Below are 22,239 nucleotides of genomic sequence, written 5' to 3' on the forward strand. Positions count from 1 at the left end.
CTTCACAAAATTCAGTAAGAGCGAGCAAAATCAAAAGAAGAACTTGAGACATTTTGAATAGCTTTAGATCCAAAAAATGATTGCTTTATATTTTTTAGTCATTTTGGGTTTTAAACATTGATAAATTTATTATTAAATATTTTAAATTTCCCTTTAACAAATAATTATTTTATATTTCAGATTTGCCTTAATATTCATTGTGTTGAGTTAAATAAAATATTTTGCTACTCTACTAACTTTGTTAGCCTATCTTATTTTACCTCACGATTCATCATTACCAAAGATATATATTTGTAATGTAGATCAACGCTTCAAATGCAGCCTGTGATAAAAGTACGACAGTTTTCTAACTAAACCAACTTTTGGTGTAGAAGTCAATAATTTTAAAAAAGTGTAATAAATCAAATCTTAAACCTACACTTGATATAAAACATTCCGATACGGATTAAAACAGTATAATTGTAGTTGAAGAGAAAGTTGTCAATAGTGCCATAAAATGCCATTGCCAAAAATAATACAAATATTAAAGGGAGATTTTGTTGTTAGTAAGGAGCTACCTACAAGCTGCTGTCAATCTTACCACTAATAATTCCCTGTCGGGATGATAATTTACTAATCTATGACGAAACTGTTTGATTACGTTGTATCGGTGGTCCAAAAATCACTCATGGGGGGGCCGAAAAAATCTGTTACGCCACTGAGTATTCCAATATTCAATTTTATTTTTCAATTAGTATTTATCGTATCAATTATAGAACTGAATATGATAAATTATTTCATATTTCCATCAAATTTTCCAGTTTAGGTTAGTTTATAAAATCCCCAACTCGTAATAGGGAATATGATGGGAGTTTGCGCAACTGCTTGGCACGTGACAACCACGTCATTTCAGAAGTGGTTCTAATTTCTTTGCAAGTAGACGTTTTTTCGCTGCCCTCTCGTAAAAACAAAATATTGAATAATGGCTGGTATGCTTAGGCGTTTTAATTCCAAATTACTTAATATTATGGATATAAGAAAACAGTTAGGTTAGGTAGTAAAGTAGGGGAAGTTGGGGCAAAGTGGCCTCTCGGGGCAAAGTGATTTTATATGGTATTTCCAACATGGTTACGACATCTATAGGTATCTTCGCGTATATCATTCCCCTTACGTATGTACAGCTAACTTAATCTGCATTTAACCACGGTCGAGACTGCACGCAATTTTTTCGTGAAGTGAAAAGTTTTGAACCACGTGCTTGTAATATTCATTGGTAAGTAAAGTAGCAGTTTAGCTGAAAATACAAATTGTTTGTTCGGTATCATATAAGGTTAGAATGACATTTTATATATATATATATCTGAGACGTACATATAAGCAATCAAACAAAACAAGCTAATTTTTTTATTACTTTCAAAATACTGCCTCGATACGTATTGGGGCAAAGTGGGTTTCCTATTATGGGGCAAAGTGTTCCACTTTGGCCCTATAGAAAAATTAAGTTGAATTTTTTTTTCAGAATTTCCATAATGGTGCGTAAATATATACGTAAAACTCAGCAACAATCTTGGTCGGAAGACAGTATGATAGCAGCTATACAGGATGTCAGAAATAATATACTTAGTGCAAAAAAGGCAGCAAGTCAGTACCAAGTCCCTTTGACAACACTTCGAAGACGAGTCAAATCGAACAAGGACCCTGAAGCAGCTTCAAGAAAATATCTAGGGCGATTTAGACCTGTTTTTTCGGCAAAGCAAGAAAAGGAACTTGCGGATTTCATCATAGAAATGGAAAGTAGGCTTTTTGGCCTCGGCACGCGGGAACTGAGACACCTTGCATTCCAGTTTGCAGAAAAAAATAAGATTGCTCATAATTTTAATGTCATCAAAGGTCTTGCAGGGCGTGATTGGATTTATGGGTTTTTAACCAGAAACAAAAATATTTCTCTAAGACTGCCAGAATATACGTCAGCTGCTAGGTCCTCGTCTTTCAATAAATTTAATGTAAGTTCATTCTTTAAGCTTCTGAAAGAAATGTTCGAGAAACATAAATATCCACCCAGCAGAATTTTTAATTGCGACGAAACAGGTGTGTCTACGGTACCAAATAGGCCCTCCAGAATATTCTCCAGTAAAGGAAAAAAACAGGTGGGTTGTGTTAGTTCCGCGGAAAGAGGCACCTTAACTACTGCAGAAATTTGTTTCAATGCCGTTGGATTCTATATTCCTCCACTAGTAATTTTCCCGCGAATAAGAAAATGCCCAGCCCTTGAGCACGGGCTTCCCCAGGAATCGATCGTCGAATATCACCCGAGTGGGTGGATGCAGAGTGAGACTTTTTCTGATGTTTGGTTTAATCACTTCCAAACCCACCGAGACTGACCCGGTGTTACTGATTCTTGATGGCCATGCAACGCACACTAAGAATTTAACGTTAGTTGAAAAGGCAAGGGCAAATTATGTAAACATAATTGTAATACCTCCACATACATCCCACCGGCTACAGCCATTAGATGTTGCCTTCATGTTTCCGCTCAATACGTACTATGAACAAGAAACGAAGAAATGGTTACTGAATAATCCTGGGAAGGTGATAACATTATATCAAGTCGGGGAACTGTTTGGTAACGGGCCGCAACTGCACAAAATGCTACTAATGGCCTCAAAGCCACTGGAATTTATCCATATAATCCGGATGTATTTCCAGAGGAACTATTCAAACCGGCAGTGACTACTGACAGACTAGCAGAGGATGAGCGTCCAAACACTCCGCAATCAGTTCTACTTGAGAATAGATTTAATGAAATAAATCAGTTTCCACAACTAGGGCCCTCTAGAGTTAGATCCCCGTCTCCTATAGTCCATTCAGTACTAAAAAAATCACAAGCTGTAGATCCCATTTCAAAAGAAATCTCTGGAAACCTATATTATTCACCGCAAGACCTATTACCCTTACCCAAAGTGAGTGATGTAGGAGCGCCTAAAAGAAAATTAAAAAGGGGGAAAACCATGGTGCTAACATCAACCCCTAATTATGAAGAGTTAAAAGTTGCAAAAGAAATTAAAATATCAAAAGGCAAAAAAGAAGCGGTTAAAAAAATATTGGTAAAAACCAAGAAAACAAAGATACAAAAGGGAACAAACACGGATGAAGATACGTCGTCAGACAGTTCAATTCTGGTTGAGTTGGTAAATTCAAGTGATACAGATAACGATCTAGAATTTTATCCTAAGACAAAGGATTTCGATATTGAAGAGGTTGACATCAAAAACCTAAATAGTGATGAATTTATATTAACAGAATTAACATCTGACAAATTGACAAAAAAAAAGTTTCTTGCCCAAATAGTTAGCATTGAAAAAACCTCTGAACCTAAGATTATTGTTTCCTTTTTGCGGCAATATAGACAATCGAGAGATATTTTTGTTTTCCCTGAAGTGAAAGACATTAGCGAAGTTGTTATTAACGAAGTTTTAGGAAAAGTTAAAGTAGAAATTTTGAGGCACGGAAAAATTAAAGTTTGTTAATAACCTTCTTAAATTTTTATTAGGAATATCTTTACGTTCATGTCAGTTGTTCCTTTCTTTTTTTTATAGAGGAAATGTTTATTTTTCTTTCATTTCAATAATAAGTGGTGCTTCATAGTAAAAAGCCTACAATCTTTTAAGGTTTTCTTTGATACATAATGCTCAAAATTGTTAAAATGTCGTTTTCGCTGTTTTCATCACAACAATGAAGTGTTATTTGTTTTTGTATTAAACTCTTGTGTACGAAAAGTGTTTTCTTTCATCTGGTAATTACTTTCCACTTTGCCCCCCGATGTACGTATCCTCTTTGTCCCATATATGGGGCAAAGCGGATATTTTGCATTAACTCACTTTTTCTTCTATAAATTCATAGCTCTGGTCTAGAATCACTGGATATGTCGGAAAACAACAGCTAAATCATGGAAGAAGAGACTTCAGTCATCCAAAATACTCTCTCAGTTACTAAAAAAATATTTATAGGAAGGCTTTGTTAAGGTGACCACTTTGCCCCAACTTCCCCTACAAATCAAATCAAAGAGTACAAAGAGCGTGAGAATATCTTCATCCCTTTTGGGCACTGTATTTTTACTACATTGGCATGTTTACTAGTTTTCCGTATTATTATTATGTAGAACAAGTTTTGCTAAATGAAGTGGCAGCGTGTGCGGTTTTTGCATGGTTTAAATTAAAAGTTGAACAGAAGCGGTCTCGTTTACATGGATACTTTATTATTGGCAGTCTTTTTCCGATGTTGCCCGATTTCACTAATAAATTCGGGAAGGGGTATATATGTATTGCAGGTTGTTTACTCGTCCTGTTTTTTCGGTTTAAATTATAGGAGAAATTGTACATAACGTTAGTAACTTTATGAAAAAAGAAGCAGAGGAAGGAATTACAATTCCTTCAAAAAATTACAGGTAAACATCTAGATTTTTTAAATAATAAGACCTTTTTGCATGGAGTAATTAAATGTGAGGTTGAAACCATAAAATGTATTACCTATTTTCCTTTTTACTTGCTTTCTAAAGAAAAACAGGGCACTTTGCCACTACAACTTGGCCAACTTAAGTGTCCTTTTAAAACTGATTTTAGTATATTTTGCGCTTTTTTAATAGCAAACCTAAGCTATCAAGAGTTGTTTTAAGTTTTATATTAGCATATTTTACACTTTACAATACTTTTTCTAAAAAATATGGAATAATATTGCAGAGAAAGGACACTAGCTGCTACAGATGTGCCCCAATCTACTTATCAAAAAATTAGCTCAAAAAGTTGAGGCGAAGAAATGAAAAAAAAAGTTTGGGCGTTAGTAAAAAACTGGGTAGCGGCGCACAACACAACATTTAGGTTGGCGGACGTAGAGGCGCTTTCTAGGCAAAAATGTGCGGTTGTGACGGCACAGGAATGGTCTAGTATTTGTAGACATACAAAAAAAACATTAGCGTGAACTCATACAAGAAGAGAATCTCTCTGATGACGCGCTAGATAATTTTAAATTTATGGTGAATCGGGGTCCATGGAGGCAACGAGAAGTTTCAAGAGGATGATGATGATCTAGATTGTTTTCCTCTAGTTCTGGTAATGATTAAATTTTTTGTAATAAATAATTAATTTAATATAATGAACAGGTTATTATTTTTTATTCTATTATAGCTAGGTCCCCTTCATTTTTATTTTTTTAGATATGTGCTAAAAAGAGAAAAAAATGATTTTCCCATCTTACCCATTGCTCCTATGGGCGAAAAGGAATCAACTGATAAAAAATATAGTCCGTATTTCAAAATTTAACGTAAACTAAAGAATATTTTTTAAAAATTATTCTAATTTTAAATATTACTTTCAAAGTAATAGTGTTTAAACATTGGTAAGATTGCGAGTTGTAATTTGTTATTTTGATTATCCGCTTTTGTCACAATCTTGAACCAATTTCAAGCAATCTACCAATTTTAGTTAACATAAACTCAAGTATACGATTAACAATCAATTGTTTGAATTTTTATTTGAATTTCTTATTTCATTTGTACTATAGTAGCAGTAACTACTCAAAAAACTCTATTCTACTGGCCCAATAAGCAGGGGCCGATTTAAATCAAAAAAATCTGATTTATATTACGAATTGGAGTTTTCATAAACTAATCGGTAAATTTTATAAATATTAAATAATTTATCATATTTACCAAATTCAGTGGTGATTATACATAATCACCGTTAATTTTATTTAATCGCCGAACTGTAGCATTACCACCAAAATGATAGCTGCCTTTATAGCTACTTGATATGATACATTTTCGTAAAAACAAACATTTTTAATATATATTAATTTCTTCACAACAGTTAACATATAAAGATTATAATATGATTTCATTGATAGTTTCTTTTAATTCAACTAACAACTTAAACAGTAAACAGTTTCGTGGAATCAAATAAATTATTCAAAATTTTCCCATAATTTATGTAATGTTGGAGTTTATAATTTACACAAAATAATGTTCTTATAGATTTACCCTGCATTATTAATTTCATTCCTTGTGAATTAAGTAAAATAATTGTTTTTATCTTTATGATATAAAATATGAAAATAAACAAAAAAAAAACATTAATAGTTGTAAAATAGTTTATTTATTTTAACAATTTTATTAATGATAACTCCATATAAGTGAGGTGATAGTTCCTTCAAAACCAAAAATTTGAATTTTCTGGCAATAAATTTTTTCGGAAACTCAAATTTTAGAATATTAGAAGGTTATTTTGAGAATCTAATTCTGAATAATTTGATCCTTTCATACTAAATCAGTTTCAAGCTTAACTGTATGTAAGAATAACTTGATTTTAACTATAAGAGAAAAGTTTTCAAAATACAAAGGGGTAAAATGAAGTATATTACATTACGAGGTTTAAGTGTATTGGAATTTTTTTTCTATGGCAAACAATAATAGTAAGAGAAAAAGAGAAATGATGTGATTAATATTCGATTCATATACACTGCGAAAATTGAAACACATTTATTCAAAATTCAAAAACTTAACTGCATCAAATTTTCAAATTGACCCCTTTGATTTTTGTTTTGAGACATTATAATTTGTAATGACCCCAGGCAAGTAGTACTTCGACGTCACAATCTACTGATTTCAAAGCTCTGGCGCTATTTTTGACATCATAATTGCTTTATTACAAGCCCTATAGAATTAATTTGTCTGCGGCAAATTTTGTTAAAAAATTTTTTATTTCGACTTAGATGTAAAAAAAATATTGTTGACACGATGAAGACAAGTTTTGAAATTTTTAGAGAAAATTTAATTCAATAAAAATTGAAATATAGGATTATATGCCGTATACTAAATATTTAAGCGTCTCTATATTTTCTCTAATTGTGAACTAAGGCATCAAATTTCAGAGGTAATTAAAGGCAGCAGAAGAAGAATAGCCTACAAGCGGCAAATCTGTAAATTAGGAAGAAATTATAGGAAGTGTGAGGTGGCATTAGCTTGGGAATCAGCCAAAAATCTCAAAGTTGGTTATGATTCAGGAAGCTGCTCAATACATAACAGACTTTCAGCAGCCGCATGTGGCACCATATTCACCTTTGTGCAATTTGAGCCTGGATTTAATGACCACCTCGAAAATATCAAGGAATGATCAGGGCACAGGGAGACAATTGAACTGATTTCAAAACAACATAATTATTTTCTAAAATTAGTAAGTAATTTTTATATACCCTGTATTTTTATTGATATGCTTTATAAAGAATGCAAACTTCAAGAATATATAAGTTTTCCAGAAATAATTTTAGCCCATTGGCGTTAGACTTTTTTTTAATTTTCAGAAGTTTGTTATTTTCGAGGCGCACTAAATTTCGAGTTTACAATGATACTGAAATATTTGTTACATCAATAAGTCTTGTCTTATATGTCTTAGCAACTCAAATTATGTGACTTCATTTCACCTTTTGTATTAAAATGATAAAACCACTGCAAATTTGGAATCATAAAACAAATTTTACAAACAAAAGCACAAGCTGTGTATCCATAACAACTTTATTCCTTGCTATTGCAAGGTGGTAACAGCTGAGCCTCTATTCTGCGAATGTCCTGCCCATTTCGCTAAAATATACACACCTCCAAAAGTCTTGGCCCCCCTTGTTTATTTGTTACATGTTTATTTTAATTTCAGCATTTTTTGTTTACAAATACCTTCTTATCTTATCATACAAATAAAAGCAATTAGGAAGCAAAAACTTGTTTTTGTGTGAAAATATTCAGAATTTTGTAGAAGAAGTCAGTTTGGAACTTCAGAGAGGGAAGATCAGTATATGGCTAATTTCATTCGAAGAAACATTACAAACTTTTGAGAAGGATTTTTATCAAAATGTTGGGCCTACAACTGATCCAAGGACAGATTAATGATAGGAAGAATAATCCGAGGATACTCGGAAATATTCGTCAGAAAATTAAAAATTTCGGCAAAAATAACGATGAAGTTGGACCTGCCAATGTTTCAAAGGTTATAGGAAGGTATTCGCAAGAAGTCTAGATCACAAAACCAAATACTCCTGTGGACGCTGCCACTCATAATTATGCGTGTAGCATGCAGTACTGAGGTCTGAAAATTGTTAATTCAGACAAGGAGTAATGACTTGCATGTATCTCTCAAATATATTTATGAATTTTCTTTTTGCTCCCTTGTTGTTACACAATTGTTTTTTAAACATTTTTTAGAGCTAGATTTTTTATTTTTGTTTAACAGATGTTTAGAAAAAAATGTGTTTTTTAGCAGGACAAAATGCACATGGTTCTTTTATTTAGTTTTTTTAAATAAATTTTTGATAAAGTATTTTTTCATGTTGTTTTGTTTTCCAGACGATTGCTCAAGTATATAAAAGTGTAAAATATTGGAAAATTTTAAGTCAAAGGAAATATTAAAATTTGGAAAATGGGGTTTCACAGACCTATGTAACGCCGGGTTAAGTACCTTGAAGGAATTGTTCTAACACCTAGGACTGAAAAATTCCAAAAAATAGCATTCTTTGTGAAGCAAAACGATAAGTTGTAGAGTCTTGTACAAAATATCTTCTAGGTATAGGTGCTGAGTGGATGTAAAGCCAAAACGACTCTCAAAAACAATCTACTGTATCTTACGCCAATGATTTTCACAAAACTCTAGAGACTGTCATATATAGTGAATACTAAATCAACCAAATACATTAATCGTTAGGAAAAGCATGAATAATGAAATATAATAACTCGAACCTGTTTACTTCATATTTACAAATATATTTTTCATACTAAGAAATACTTTAGGCCATTAACTATTAATGAAACAGCTTTTATTCACAACCTCTAATTTCAGTTGATATAATATAATCTAAAAGGAACTATCAAATCCATAATTTCATGTTATCAATTACTTACTAGACTAAGATTAATAATTGACGACAAATTTTTATATTATTAAAATATTAATGGTTATAACACAGATTAATTCAACACAAAAATCAAATGAAAATGGCAGTGGCTAAACATTTCATAAGTGGACAAATTCCAACCTTTTATTTTAATAAGGACACAATAATCTTTTGAAAATGTTACATAAGTAAATGAATAAAAGGTACCTTTTAGTTTTCACAAAATATTTAAACAATAGCAAAAGATTATAAATAAAATTGATGATATATATGTACCCATAATTATGAAAGTGATCAAAGTGAAGATTTAAAACAAAAATGAATTTATCACCTACTGATAAATTTATTCAATGTAATTATCACGATATTGTTAAAAATGAACCTTCAGATAGCGGTAGTAATTTCAACGTTATACGGAATTTATTTAGTAGTGTTAATTATGAAGGCGGTCTAAGTAAAAAAATTATATAAATACAACTTTGAAAAGGCGTGTGGCGAACTGTTTGACGGATTTCTAAACTACATAATAAGCCGATAAAAAATTACAATCAAATAATAATAACAATAGAGTATTTGCATTGTTTTAGGAAAAATAGTTTTCTATATATAACTTATTATATATATTTTTTAATTCTTTGATCAATATTTATAGAGAAAAAAAATTATTGAAAATACAAAAATTTTGTAGGTAGTTTAAACTTTTTAGTAAGGCCGCCATATTGCGTTACGTCATAGATATAAAATAAACACTCAATATATGATACAAAGTAAATACGACAGTTATTTTCTCGGTTATTCTAAAAAAAGCGTTATTATTGAACTTTGGTTCATTAGAAAAATGGTATATAAATCGTGTTTTCTACCAGGATATAAAAAGACCACGACCAAAACACGAAATTATTTTTGTTGCCAGGATCATTTTAATGTAGCTAAGATTCAAATTTAACTTATTTTAATATTTTATAGTAATTAAGTTTATTCTACTCTTAATTTTTAACGTGATTATGTAATAATGTATGAGCTTAACCTAAAAGATTTATTAACTTTATTCTTATATATAGAAAAATGTTTCATTTATACGTAACTAATTAATAAAAACTGTATTATAACAGCACACGCTACGTTACCTGCAACAATAACCTCGTTTTTTATCACTTTTGATTAAATATTTTATTTTTTGACATTATTTCAAGAACTTATAAAATAAACAAAAATATAAATACTTTTAAAAAAATGCAAGTACCCTATTCTTTTCGGTTCATCTAACAATATAATTCAGTTGTGCTAATTATTGGCGGCAAATAATTTACATATTTTACCATTTTGTCAACAGATAGCGGTTCAGGTATACTTACTTATTAAGTTAATTATTATTCGTATGGAAATTGTATAAGAATAAGGCAATTGACATCTTCAGAGGAATCGTACCAAGACTTCACTGTAAATTTAGAGACCCCAGAAATGGTGCAAGTAAAATAATATAAATGGTGCAAATAGAAAAGAAAACGGACAAGAAATGCAGATAGTTGCGCACAAAATATCAAAATACTTGAGAAATAATGGCGAAGAATATACAAAAAAAAAATCGAAACTTGTGAGTGCCAAAATGTTTTAGAATAAAGATTGCTTTTAATCAAAAGAATGTTTAAATCGCGTAGGATATAATGAAAGAAAATAATTTTGCTAATTTTTGGAAACTGAAAGATTTTGAAGCCCAAAATTTATATCTGTGTAAAACATGATTAGATTTTGTATTATTGAGTGTTGAAAAGTTATAGTAAAGTTAAAATATTCCTAAAAGTCAATGGGCCAACAACGTTTTCTTTCCTTTTCATTGTTCTCTTTATACTTCAAATTATTGTAAGATAAAAATGAATGAATATTGATTATTGAACATTGAAATAATTTGTAATATTTCTGATAAATAAACATTATTATGTATTTTCTGTGAAAGAGTAATAAGTCAAAAGTATTTGTTTGCGGGAATTTTTTTAGACACCTCGTGCTCCAAATGTTAAAACATCTGGAACTTATCGTCGGTGGAGGATGAATGTATCTCCGCAAAAAACAGATGAAATTAAGATAAAAACAGTACGAGAACATATTTCAAGATTCCCACCAGAGTCCATCACACTCCTGGTTGAAAATATTTGAGTCCTGATTTAGATATTCGTAAAATGTATAACCTGTATGTAGAGAAATGTGAGGAAAATAATCAAATCCTTTGTTAAAATGTGGATTTACAGGAAAATATTTAATACTGAATTCAACTTGCAAAAAGCAATCCCGTATCCTAAACTGCCGATTTCGTCAGTCAATTATAAGTGAAATATGTGCGTATTTAGGTTTCAAAAATTTCCATGATGACGATGTCAAGATGAATGCATGGGAATAAACTACAGATTCAAGAGGTGCCAAAATCGTAACATTAAAGTAGCATTGGCATGGATGAACATTGTTCAGACATCAAATAATAATATTGAAATAGTAGACCACAATTTTTGGTATCGGGTATTTCCTTTCTACTGAATGACCGTGATATTGAGTTGACAGAAATTAAAATTAAAAAAGAAATTTAATAATGCAAACCTCTGCATTATTATAAATTCATAGAAAAGGGTAGAAGAAGAAATACATTTTTGATAAAACGAATGTCGCACCAGATTTTATTTCAACGAAATCTCTAAAAGAATCATTAACAAGAAGAGTTAAAAATTCAAAGGATGAGATTCTTGAAAAATAAACCTCATAAAATGTTCTATCAAACTTGTTTAGATGATTCGAAATTCCACGTTCTGGATCTTTCACCTTAAAGAGGAAGATAAAAAATGTACGGAAATATTTAATTACTTCCTTTATACACCACCACTAGACCAATAACGGAAGAAAAACATAAAGAGATTATGTCTTTACTACCATATATCCCTTTAGTTTTCTAGGAAGATTTTAAGAATCTTAAAAACTCGAAATGATAAAAATAATAATTAATAAATGTACATAAATTATTTCATCAGTTATTGTTTTAAATAAAATTGCTTTAAGTCATTTATAGGGCATTCAGTTAATTTTGAAAATGGTCTAATTCAATTCAAGGTTTAAAAACATTTTCATTTGAAATTCACACAAAATATTTCTTTCTACTACCGTGCGTAAAGTATGTACTTTAGACACACTGTCGAGTGCGTTAAACTTTACTTTACGCACTAGTGCGTAAAAAAACACAAAAAAGGTATTAGTATTATTAAGATCTCCGTAATGTAGTGGCTAGACTACGAAGCTCATATGTTGGAGGTCCCAGGTTCAACACGTGCTGATGCCACTTTTCAATTTTCTACTTAGGTAGTAATAGGCATTTATACATGCCGAAAAGAAGAGTTGACAAATTTAATAATACTAATTCATCTGTTATTTTATTAATTTGTTCTAATCTTGATATATTTGTAATAAAAATTTACATTAAACTTCTGTATCTGAAGGTGTTTTTTCAATTCGAAAAAGGGGTACTTTACACACTTGTTAGATAACTAACTATTAAATTTATTAAAATGCAATTCATTAAATATATAAAAACTATAGAACTTAGACCATTTTCATAATGATGGGCACATATGAGGTCGAACCTTTCTTTTTGAACACAGTTTATTGTCTCGGCACCAACACTCATAAATAAACTGTCTGACCTTCTATCTGACCAGATTGACCAGATAAGAGTAACTGTGAGTGTTTGTGTTGCCGTAGAAAAAGGTGTGTCGTTTATAAATGTCACCATTAACTCCAGCTTTGAACTTAATCTTCATCATATTTTGATGAAGAGCAAAATTAGGAAGAAACGTGGAAAGTAATTTCAATTTACAGAGCCAAATCAAGACGATTTACCAACCAAAACATAAATTTTCAATTCTCAAGACTTTTTATATGTTTTTTTTTATAAATCGTCTTGATTGTAGGTCTCTTTTGAATTAAAACAAGTAAAATTTGACGTTTCGACTTATTTCGGTCTTTGTCATTATATTTTGATAAACGAAATCTCTTAATTTAACGATCGTTTTAGTTGTGAGATTGTGACAATCATACAGCAAAGTGTATTCTTTTTATCTGAGCTTTCGAATACTTATGTATTTAAATATTGATTTTCAACCATCAATTCTGGAATAATTAATTCCCTGGTGATAAATACTCAAGTATTAAAAAGCTCGGGATGTATATTAAAAAGAGTCTTTATTGCCCCAATCTGACAACAAAACGTACATTAACTAGTTAGCAAAGATTTCTCCCATAAGAATTACATTACAAGTAAATCTTGATCAACTTAACTTCATAATAGAGATGATTATTGTGGTGATAAAATATTATAGTGTAGAGTACAATTTGGTATTTTCTTGCCACAATCCTCAATAATCATCGTTATAGATACAATAGAAGCCACCAAAAATAAATAATTTGCACTAAATATAGAGCCTAATTGAGTGATGTTCCTTTAATCAGATAATTATAACAAAATTATAATTGTTTATAAAAACTTCATTTGTAATCTATTTGGCCATATCTTGTCACTTGAACGTTTTGTCTAAACTTAAGTATGGACATTTTTCACATATTTATCAAATTTTATGTCTTAATAAAAACCATACAAAATTTGTCGTTGAAAACCACTGGCATGCGACACATCAAAGCCCATTTAAGTTACTGGGGAACAGTCACATTCAACTCGAAAAAAATCAGTTAAGAATGATCATCGAGTCAATGGCCACTGTATACAACAAAACACCTCAAGGCAATGGGATCATGAAAGATACTCAATGTCCAAAATGCAACGGTGGAGAAGAAACTTCACTCCACATATTATTCAACTGCGCTCACCTTCTGGTGTATTTAAGAAGATATCCTGGAAAGGGACGTGGGATTATTATAATGAAATCAAGGAGAAATATATATGTAGGCTTCTTTGCTTAGCCCTCTAAGTGGGTTTCTCCATAACCTGTACTCCAACTCAGGAATTGTTCTTCATGGGGCTTGAGCACAATGCCAAAATTGATGAGCGTCCGTCAGAATCCAATTCTAATATTATTTCAGTTTTACATCAATTGCAGAATAGGTGAACATAATTTTGAACCACCTTATAAATAGAATTTAATTTTAGAGTATTCCATACTTAAAGATTAGCAAAATGCGATATACTATCTATATATTGATAGTAACAGATTTTTAAATTTTTGTCGAGATCTACAATTACCATAGAAATAAATTTTTATTAGGGAAATGATTTAACCTACTTTAAGTTAAGTTTGAAATATGTATAAACTATAATCTTTTAAAATAGATCAAACCGTTTCCCTTTTTTTATAATTTATACATATACTAAATAATACAAAAATATACTTGGTTCAACAGTAGGATTGACTGGAGAACTAAAATAAATTTTATGACACAATTTTTGATATACTAATACACCCCGGCAAAACCTACATATATGAACTCACAAGACATCAGATCAGAAAAATTCAAGTGATGCACATATAGTCTTTTCTATATTTTAATGATAGCAATAGCCTAACATCTAGAAAAATATAATTTATATAAAAATAAAATTGATGCTTTTTACAATTTTTATATTTTTATTATATTTATTTATATGTACAATAAATCGGCATGCTTGTAATTAATGAAGTGTAACCTATTATCGACATGTTAACAACAAAAAAAACAAAAACTCAAGATTTAGTCACAAAACTGACAAAAATGTTCCTTAATCATTTCAGTTTTTGTTTAAATAGAAGCGTGTGCTGCCCTTAAAGATTTATACAAAAAACATTCTAGGAATTTTGGAATTTCTTGCAAATACATTCATTAATAAAATAAAAAAATATATCGCTCATTTGAAACGTTTTTTATCTATTGCACTAGATTTTTCCAAAAAATTACAGAATAGCAATTGTATTATTATAAGTGAAGACAATAGATAATTGAAAATCATAAACTTTATTCTTTGTATTGGTTGAATTATTTTCAAAGCAGGATATTGAGAATTTAGTACATGGATATGATTATCAACAATTAATTTAAACTTTATGTATGTTGTAGCTGCCAACAATTTTCTATATTATTAGATTAAAAAATAAGAACATAAAATAATTCTACAATACAAATTTCATATTAAAGCAGTAAACTATATACAACACAAGCATAAACATTTATTACGCTCCAAAATACCTTCACTACTGGATGGAATAAAAGTTGTAGTCTAGTTTGAAAATTTTTATAGGACTAGGTCATCTTACATAACATATTTTTCACAAGGCCGTAATACTAATATCAATTTGCTAATAATAGAAAATGAAACCAATATAAACGCGTTTAATTCCATTTTACTGTTATTTTATGATAGAAGGCTAGAGTATTTTAATGAATGGCTTCCATATAACTATTATTGACATGGAACATTCGTGTAATTTTATGTAGTAAAAACATGGGAACCCAATTTTTTTATTCTAACTTTCTAATGATGTCAGTTCAGGAAAGATAATGCGAATCTATTTTTAAAGTATAAATTTCAATCTATATTAGAAACTTTATATGGGACTTGTTCATAATAGGATCCTTGCATGGTTTGAGAAAAAAATAGTATGGATAGTTTATAAACTTTTATTATACCAATGGGAATCGTTTTCTTATGTAGTTAAAAAATTGAAATTTTTGCGATTTTCAATTAAATATTTAGATATTAATTTATTATTTGCACTAAATGATTATTTTATCAGTATGTAGCTTGTAATGTTGTAAGAGAATACGACAAGTTAGTTTTGTAACTTATAGAGGAGTGAGACAAGGAGGCGTTCTAAGCCCGTTCTATTTTCTTATATTCATGGATGTAATTGCTAAAGAAGTGAACAAAGAAGATAAGAAATACACACAGGGTACAACATATTGAGACAAATCTACAATAACGAACTAATATATGCGTTCGACCTACTAATATTCGCTAACCCAAAAGAAGAGCTACAAAATAGAATACAGAAGTGGAGTAATGAAATGAAACAATATGGACTGCAGATAAACATACAAAAGACAGAAGTAATGAAAATATCAAACAAACCAAAATAGGCTGAAATATCTAGGGAAAATAGTAAGACCAGATGGAAGAATTGATGAAGAGGTAGCCAATAGGGTAAATAAGACAATATTTACACATGTACTACTTTCAATGCTGATCTATAGTTGCAAATTCTGGGTGCTAACCAAAAATTGAAGCAACAAACAACAAAATTTGAAATGAAAATAATGAGGAAAAATAGCGGAGATGAATAGGACAGAACAGGTGGGAAACCAAAACAAACATAAAGAAAAGAGGCAGACCCAGAAGGAAATGGAATGAAGAAATAGCAAAAAACTTGTCAAAAAGAGGACTGAACTGGAGATGAGTTAAACAAAAAGCAAACGTTAGAAGTAAATGGAGAAGAAATATCATCTCTACACCTATGGTAGAAGAGATTGCAGATAAGTAAGTAAGGAAAATACAAGTAAGAGTTTTGAAAGAGAAAACCGAAAAAGAAACCTATAGGAACTAACCTCATTGAAGCCAGCACAGATAATGTAGTTCATTAGAACTCTGAAATTCGAGGGACAATTGCAGATGTCCAAATCAGCTCTATTAGATGAAATAATAAACCTTCAAGTTGCACTAATTTACATCAACAGCTCTAAATACATTGCAATGAATAGAAAATTTTATTTAAGAAAGTTGATGCACTTTCAATATATTAATCAAAATACTAATCAAGAGTTACATGGAGAAAATTCCAGAAGATTCTTTAAATAAAATGCAATAGGATCAAATATCATAAACACTTTGTCAGCATTTATTTTATTATAAATATGAATGTTGTAAATAACTTTTTAATGAATTTAGTTCATTCAATGAAGGAATTATAGATAATTCACTTGTGAAATTAATTTTGAGTTTAATAAATTTTTTTAAAAACATATTTTCGACCATCGAAAATATAATTCACCGGCCCTTTTTATGTAGAGAATCAATGACTTAGACTATGACTTCTTCATAAGTTTATCTATTACCAGTTTGATATTTTTTTTTTAGGATAAATATGTAATCAGTACCAATAAATAATTATTGATATCAATGTTTTCATATTAAAAAAAATAATATGCATAAGTTTTTAGTTAAAATGTAAAGCAGCCAATTTATTGCTATCAAACCACGGCATTCAATTCAATTAATTCAATGTTAAGTTCATTAAAAAGAAGAAAACTATGTCTGACATTAAAAATATTCAAGTAATTTCCAAAAATGAATTTTTTAATAAATATTTGATTTGATTAAGGAAAATGTAGTATTATTTAAACCATCCAGTATTGCAGTTACAAGATCAATCTATAAACTTGGCAATGTAATACAATATATCATGCACATAAAATATTTTATCTACAACTATTTTGATTCCCAAAAAATATGTGAGAAATCTACTCCCATGGTATTTCTTAATGATTCTTTCACCAATTATCACATACAATCATAACTTTAAATAGTAGTAAATAAAATATGATTAACTCAGTTGTACGATAACAAACTGAGTGAGCAATTGCTTATATTGCCAATCAATATTGATTGGCATATTGGTATTTTGTAGTTTATATACATTCTATAATTTACTGCCAAAATTTCAGAAAACTTTATTTTATAAAGAAATAAATATTTCGACTGACCTACAAAATAAACTCACTTATTCTAAAACAAACATGTTTTGGTATATTTTTTGACTTTTTGCCTATGTCTCCTATAAAATTGTGATGAAAATTGTAATCCTTGTATAAAATCAAATTTAAAATGTGATGACAAAATTAAATATAGTGATGCAATTAAATGAGGCAACATTTCTTTTTATTTCGCTTAATGTAATTTGGTTTTAAAGGTGGTCGTTCTGATAACTGAAATTTTCTAACTACTCTTACTAATTCGTAAAAAGCATTATCGACATTCATTCGCATTTTCGCACTACATTCGATATAAGGAATTTTTAGTTGTCTAGCAAGTTGTTGGGCTTCTTCCTGCCAAACAACCCTTTGGTGTTCAAGATCGACCTATAAAAACAATACAGTTTTTTTTAATACTATAGAAATACAGAAATGTAAATGATCTCCATGCAACTACATATTTTATGTGTTGAGAAGAAATTTTTAACAAAAGTTTATATTATTAGACATGTTTTGTAAACTGAAAGGTAGTTTTCATTAAGAATTAGAATTTGTAATCTGAGTTACAGAAGTATTTTGATATATTGTGAGTTATATACTTAAAAAATAATATTCTTGGCTAATTTTGAGTAGAATTTAGAGATTTAGTAACAAATTTTAGTACTATGCTTACTAGTAGTATATTTATGTAGGATGTAATATAATCCCTATAATTTAGTGAAAAATTGGCTTCCACAATTTTTGATTGCTCAAAAACGACCTTCTACATTCCAAGAAGAACTAAAATCCTATGTTACCTTTCTTTTAAAACATAATCATAAATTTATAATGATTTATGACTAAATAAAAGGTTATTTGTATCTCAGTGCTAATAACATTGTGAAGTAACATACTAATAAATACATTCACATAGCCACAATTTCCATTGCAAATTGTATCTTTTTATGCTTTTAAACAGTTTTCATAGATATATGTTCTATCATTATGACTTTTGTAGCATCCAAAGCCTGTTATCGGCTATTAATATAATATTACACCATTCTAGATATTTAAGGTTGACTACACTGAAATTAGACCCTATGACTTCTGCACTAACTAAGATGATGCCAAACGTGAGAGGACCCAACGCACACAAAAGAAGAGTACTCGCAACAGTTGTACACTCCCAAATTCTATAAACCTCACCCTTATGGTACTCAAAAATGTATCGCAACACTTAAATAGACTACAGGGGCGTATGAATTGCCAGTGCATATTGAACTATCCTAACAGAAGTCACAGAAGTTATAGCAGGTGTACCACTGGTAGATCTTCTTGCTAAAGCACATGAAAAATCCTAAAAAGGAGAGCTCCAGAAGAATATACAGGCGCAACTAAAGTCAAGATGCCATGATGGCTGGTAACTCTTACCAAATCCAGAAACCTGGCTGAATAGAGCACATGGGGAAGACTCAAGTCATATCAGGTTAAAGATGTTTTTTTTTCAATGTCCAAGGTGTACAGATATAAATGGGTGTGAAGAAGGCAGGCCTCTTAACCAAACAAACATAATGGGTAACTTATAAATACGTAAGTACGGGTAAGTACAGAATAAACAATGATGGAAAAATAAATACAGAGTGATATAAACTAGTATAAGGAAAGAGAAGAAAGAGTTGGATAGATATAACCACGTAAAAAAAGACAGCTCTTGTAGGGATGAAATGTGAAAGCGGATTCCTCTGCAAAGTGCACAACAGCTCTGGAGGTTTCAGTCTAATCAGACACTATTCAATAAAAACGACAGGAAGCCCCCTGAGTGGCCTCTCCGACAAAAAAGTCCCTAGGAGTTCAAACATTGTTCTAGGTGGTAGATTGGACTGTACAATTTATCTATTAATAATACAAACTTGCTATTTGTTTTTGATCCATGGTTCCACAAGACAAAAGATGTTACAATTAACTTTAACAGTCATAATGGACATTATAATATTTGTATGTATACATATCACTTAATTACTTTCAGCTTTCATGTAGTAATATAAAACGGGCCAAATATCAGCCAAGTTTCACTCCTGACCATATTTATCTTTGACTAAAAAGTATATTATTAGATTTTGATTGTAATGTCAATGGATTTCTATGGAAAGTTATTTTAGAGGCTAAACAATCTATTTGCCAAGCTTTGAACTAGAAAAGATCCCCTTGATTACATGATCAAGATATCTTAATCTTGATTATTTTGGTATCTCCAGCAAAGCTACATAGGAGATCTTCTTGAGTTATCATAAAAAAAATTGCAGCAGTTTTTCACAAATAATACAAATTTATATAAATTTTATATATTAGATTCCATCTGTTTAAAAATCACTATCATTGTTACTTCTAAATTGGTAATTAAAAAGCATAACTTACCTTATTGCCCACCATAAGCATAGGAAACTCATCTCTATCTTTAACTCGTAATATCTGCTTATGAAATTTGAAAATTTCATCAAAACTAGATCTTTCGGTTACTGAAAATACGAGTAAAAATCCCTCTCCCGATCTCATGTACTGTTCCCTCATTGCACTAAATTCCTCTTGACCCGCAGTATCCAAAACTAGAATAAATTCAATTTTAAAACGATAAAAAAAAACTTTAAACATTGTACTATAGTTCTTCAGCAGAAACTCGTTTAACTGGCCTAATAGTTGTTCTTCAAATGATGGAGTGTATGGAGGTTTACTATGTACTTAATATTGCAGTACCCATAGCTAGGTAGATAATTATTTGCAATCAAATAACCAAATTAAACTCTACTAAACTCTGTTACCAAGTTATTGTAAACATTACCTTCAGTCTCTTATGATAATCTGGTTATCAAAATGTGAGTCAGACAGTGTAATAGTCAGTATAAGTGCAGTGGTATTGTAAACAATGTGTTCAGTATGAACATCACCAATGGTTCCAGTTTCAATTTAGTTACAAATTGAGTTCTATTTCCAAAAATGAATGTTTATTAAGAATTTATAAAAAAAATGACAAATTTACTCAAATTATTGAAATACTACATAGATATATACTTCAAGTTTATTAAAAATATTTAGTAATTGTCATTGAATGGGAATAAAGTTATTTGAACAAAATATAACTAACTATTTCTCAAATATTTCTCTTGCTATACCTAGGGTACCGCATGATAATTATCTCTATTATTTAATATTACTAATGAATCAGTAAATTAATAAATACCTAAAAATTGTATTGAAATGAATTAAGAGATTTAGCATATAAATTGGAGCACATATTCTATTTCATATGTATAGGTAACATTCAAAATAATTCATAATTAATTCACTAATAAACCAGATAGAAATATTTATTTACATTATTTTTTTGTATTACTTTTTTTCATTAAATTCTACAGCTGATAAAATAGAATTTACTCACTGTCAAGTTTGGCTGGTATATCATCTATGACACATTGCTTTGTATAAGAATCTTCAATAGTAGGATCATAGTCTGTTACAAAATAACTCTGAAATGATAAAATAGATCTTTTTGTGTAGGCAATAACACAAGGCTATTATAAACTAATTCAAGGATTTATGTGAAGGAATGTTAGAAAAAAGTGAATTTACTAAATAACAATTATTTTTCTGATAAGTCTAAATAACTTTAGGAAATGAACAGATTGTAAATTACAAAATTTCACAGTGTACCTGGATAAATTGCAGAGTTATAGCAGATTTTCCTACACCTCCACCTCCGACTATTACTAATTTATAAGTTTGATAATTAGGAAATCGGTCTCTGTCGATCATTTTTGACATTGTTATATATGAAATAAATAGTTTACTACTGATTGAAAAGAAAGTTGTGCAATTTGGGTACGTAAATATAACTAAGAGATATACTAGTTCCACCTATAACTGAAGTTAGTAATAAACACGATTTGCAGTACAGCCACCACAAGTAATGAGATCGTAAGCAAACAATATTTGCTCTCTCGTTTCATTATCTGAAACCGAACTGGATTTTCTTTATTCAATACATTTTAAAAATGTGCTATTGGTAGACCTTTTAATTGTCAAAATGCCAACGATGTTGCCATACCATGCATTAAAAATATTTCAAAGGGACTAGTTTAAATTCTGCTTGTACTCATTCGAAACTTTTTGTGAAAACTTCACTTTCTTTCACAGAGTATTTGCTTTTAACGTTCAACTACTTTTAGGTCAAAATATATCTCTTTAACTATTAGAAGCTTGGCAATGACGTATTTTTAGAATTGTATTTATTCATAAGCGTGCTAGATATGATTATTTAGACATAAAAATCATTTAGGGGCTGTATTATTTGCATCATTAGTAAGCAGATATAAAATTCTAGGTGACTATTTGTTTGAATTGTTGGACGGGGTATAATTTATACCAAATTATTAACTTGGATTTTATAACAAAGTGAAAAAAAAAATAACTTTTTCCATTCTTCTTTTCAACTACAGATTTTGTCTCTTCATAATTCATTTGCTTAATTTTTTGAAAATATAGGAGGCAAATCATCTCTAAATGACTTAAATGTTGATAAAAGATTTATTGAAGATGAAATTGTCTTAAAATTAAGGTATACGAGTTGTTTCGTTTAAAATTATAAATTTC

At 29.9% G+C, this 22,239-nt stretch overlaps 1 protein-coding gene across 2 annotated transcripts; it reads right to left on the minus strand.

Annotated features, from left to right (window-relative positions):
• Positions 1 to 3,583: 3,583 nt before the first annotated feature.
• On the minus strand, positions 3,584 to 21,674 carry LOC130896674 (ras-like protein 2). 2 transcript variants are annotated; one of them, XR_009059603.1, is made up of 5 exons: positions 21,301 to 21,588; positions 21,029 to 21,116; positions 20,011 to 20,198; positions 15,340 to 18,003; positions 3,584 to 15,296 (listed from the first exon to the last, which is right to left on the minus strand). XR_009059603.1 is itself a non-coding variant. In XM_057804926.1 (4 exons), the coding sequence occupies exons 1-4, from the start codon at positions 21,409 to 21,411 to the stop codon at positions 17,782 to 17,784; spliced, it is 609 nt and encodes a 202-aa protein (XP_057660909.1). In that variant the 5' UTR covers positions 21,412 to 21,674; the 3' UTR covers positions 3,584 to 17,781. The 2 variants fall into 2 exon arrangements, 1 of the variants encoding a protein (XP_057660909.1); XM_057804926.1 differs by having other exon boundaries at positions 3,584 to 18,003; positions 21,301 to 21,674.
• Between the last annotated feature and the right edge of the window lie 565 nt (positions 21,675 to 22,239).

Source organism: Diorhabda carinulata, chromosome 7 (genome assembly GCF_026250575.1).
Source record: "Diorhabda carinulata isolate Delta chromosome 7, icDioCari1.1, whole genome shotgun sequence".
NCBI lineage: Eukaryota > Metazoa > Arthropoda > Insecta > Coleoptera > Chrysomelidae > Diorhabda > Diorhabda carinulata.

Bases quoted from the DNA above. Each gene is read 5' to 3' on its own strand.
- LOC130896674 (XM_057804926.1), bottom strand. From the start codon at position 21,411: ATGTCAAAAATGATCGACAGAGACCGATTTCCTAATTATCAAACTTAT. The intron at 21,117-21,300 runs GTACACTGTGAA...TTATCATTTCAG, and splicing joins TAACTCTGCAATTTATCCAG to AGTTATTTTGTAACAGACTA. The intron at 18,004-20,010 runs GTAAGTTATGCT...TTGTTTTTATAG, and splicing joins TGCTTATGGTGGGCAATAAG to GTCGATCTTGAACACCAAAG.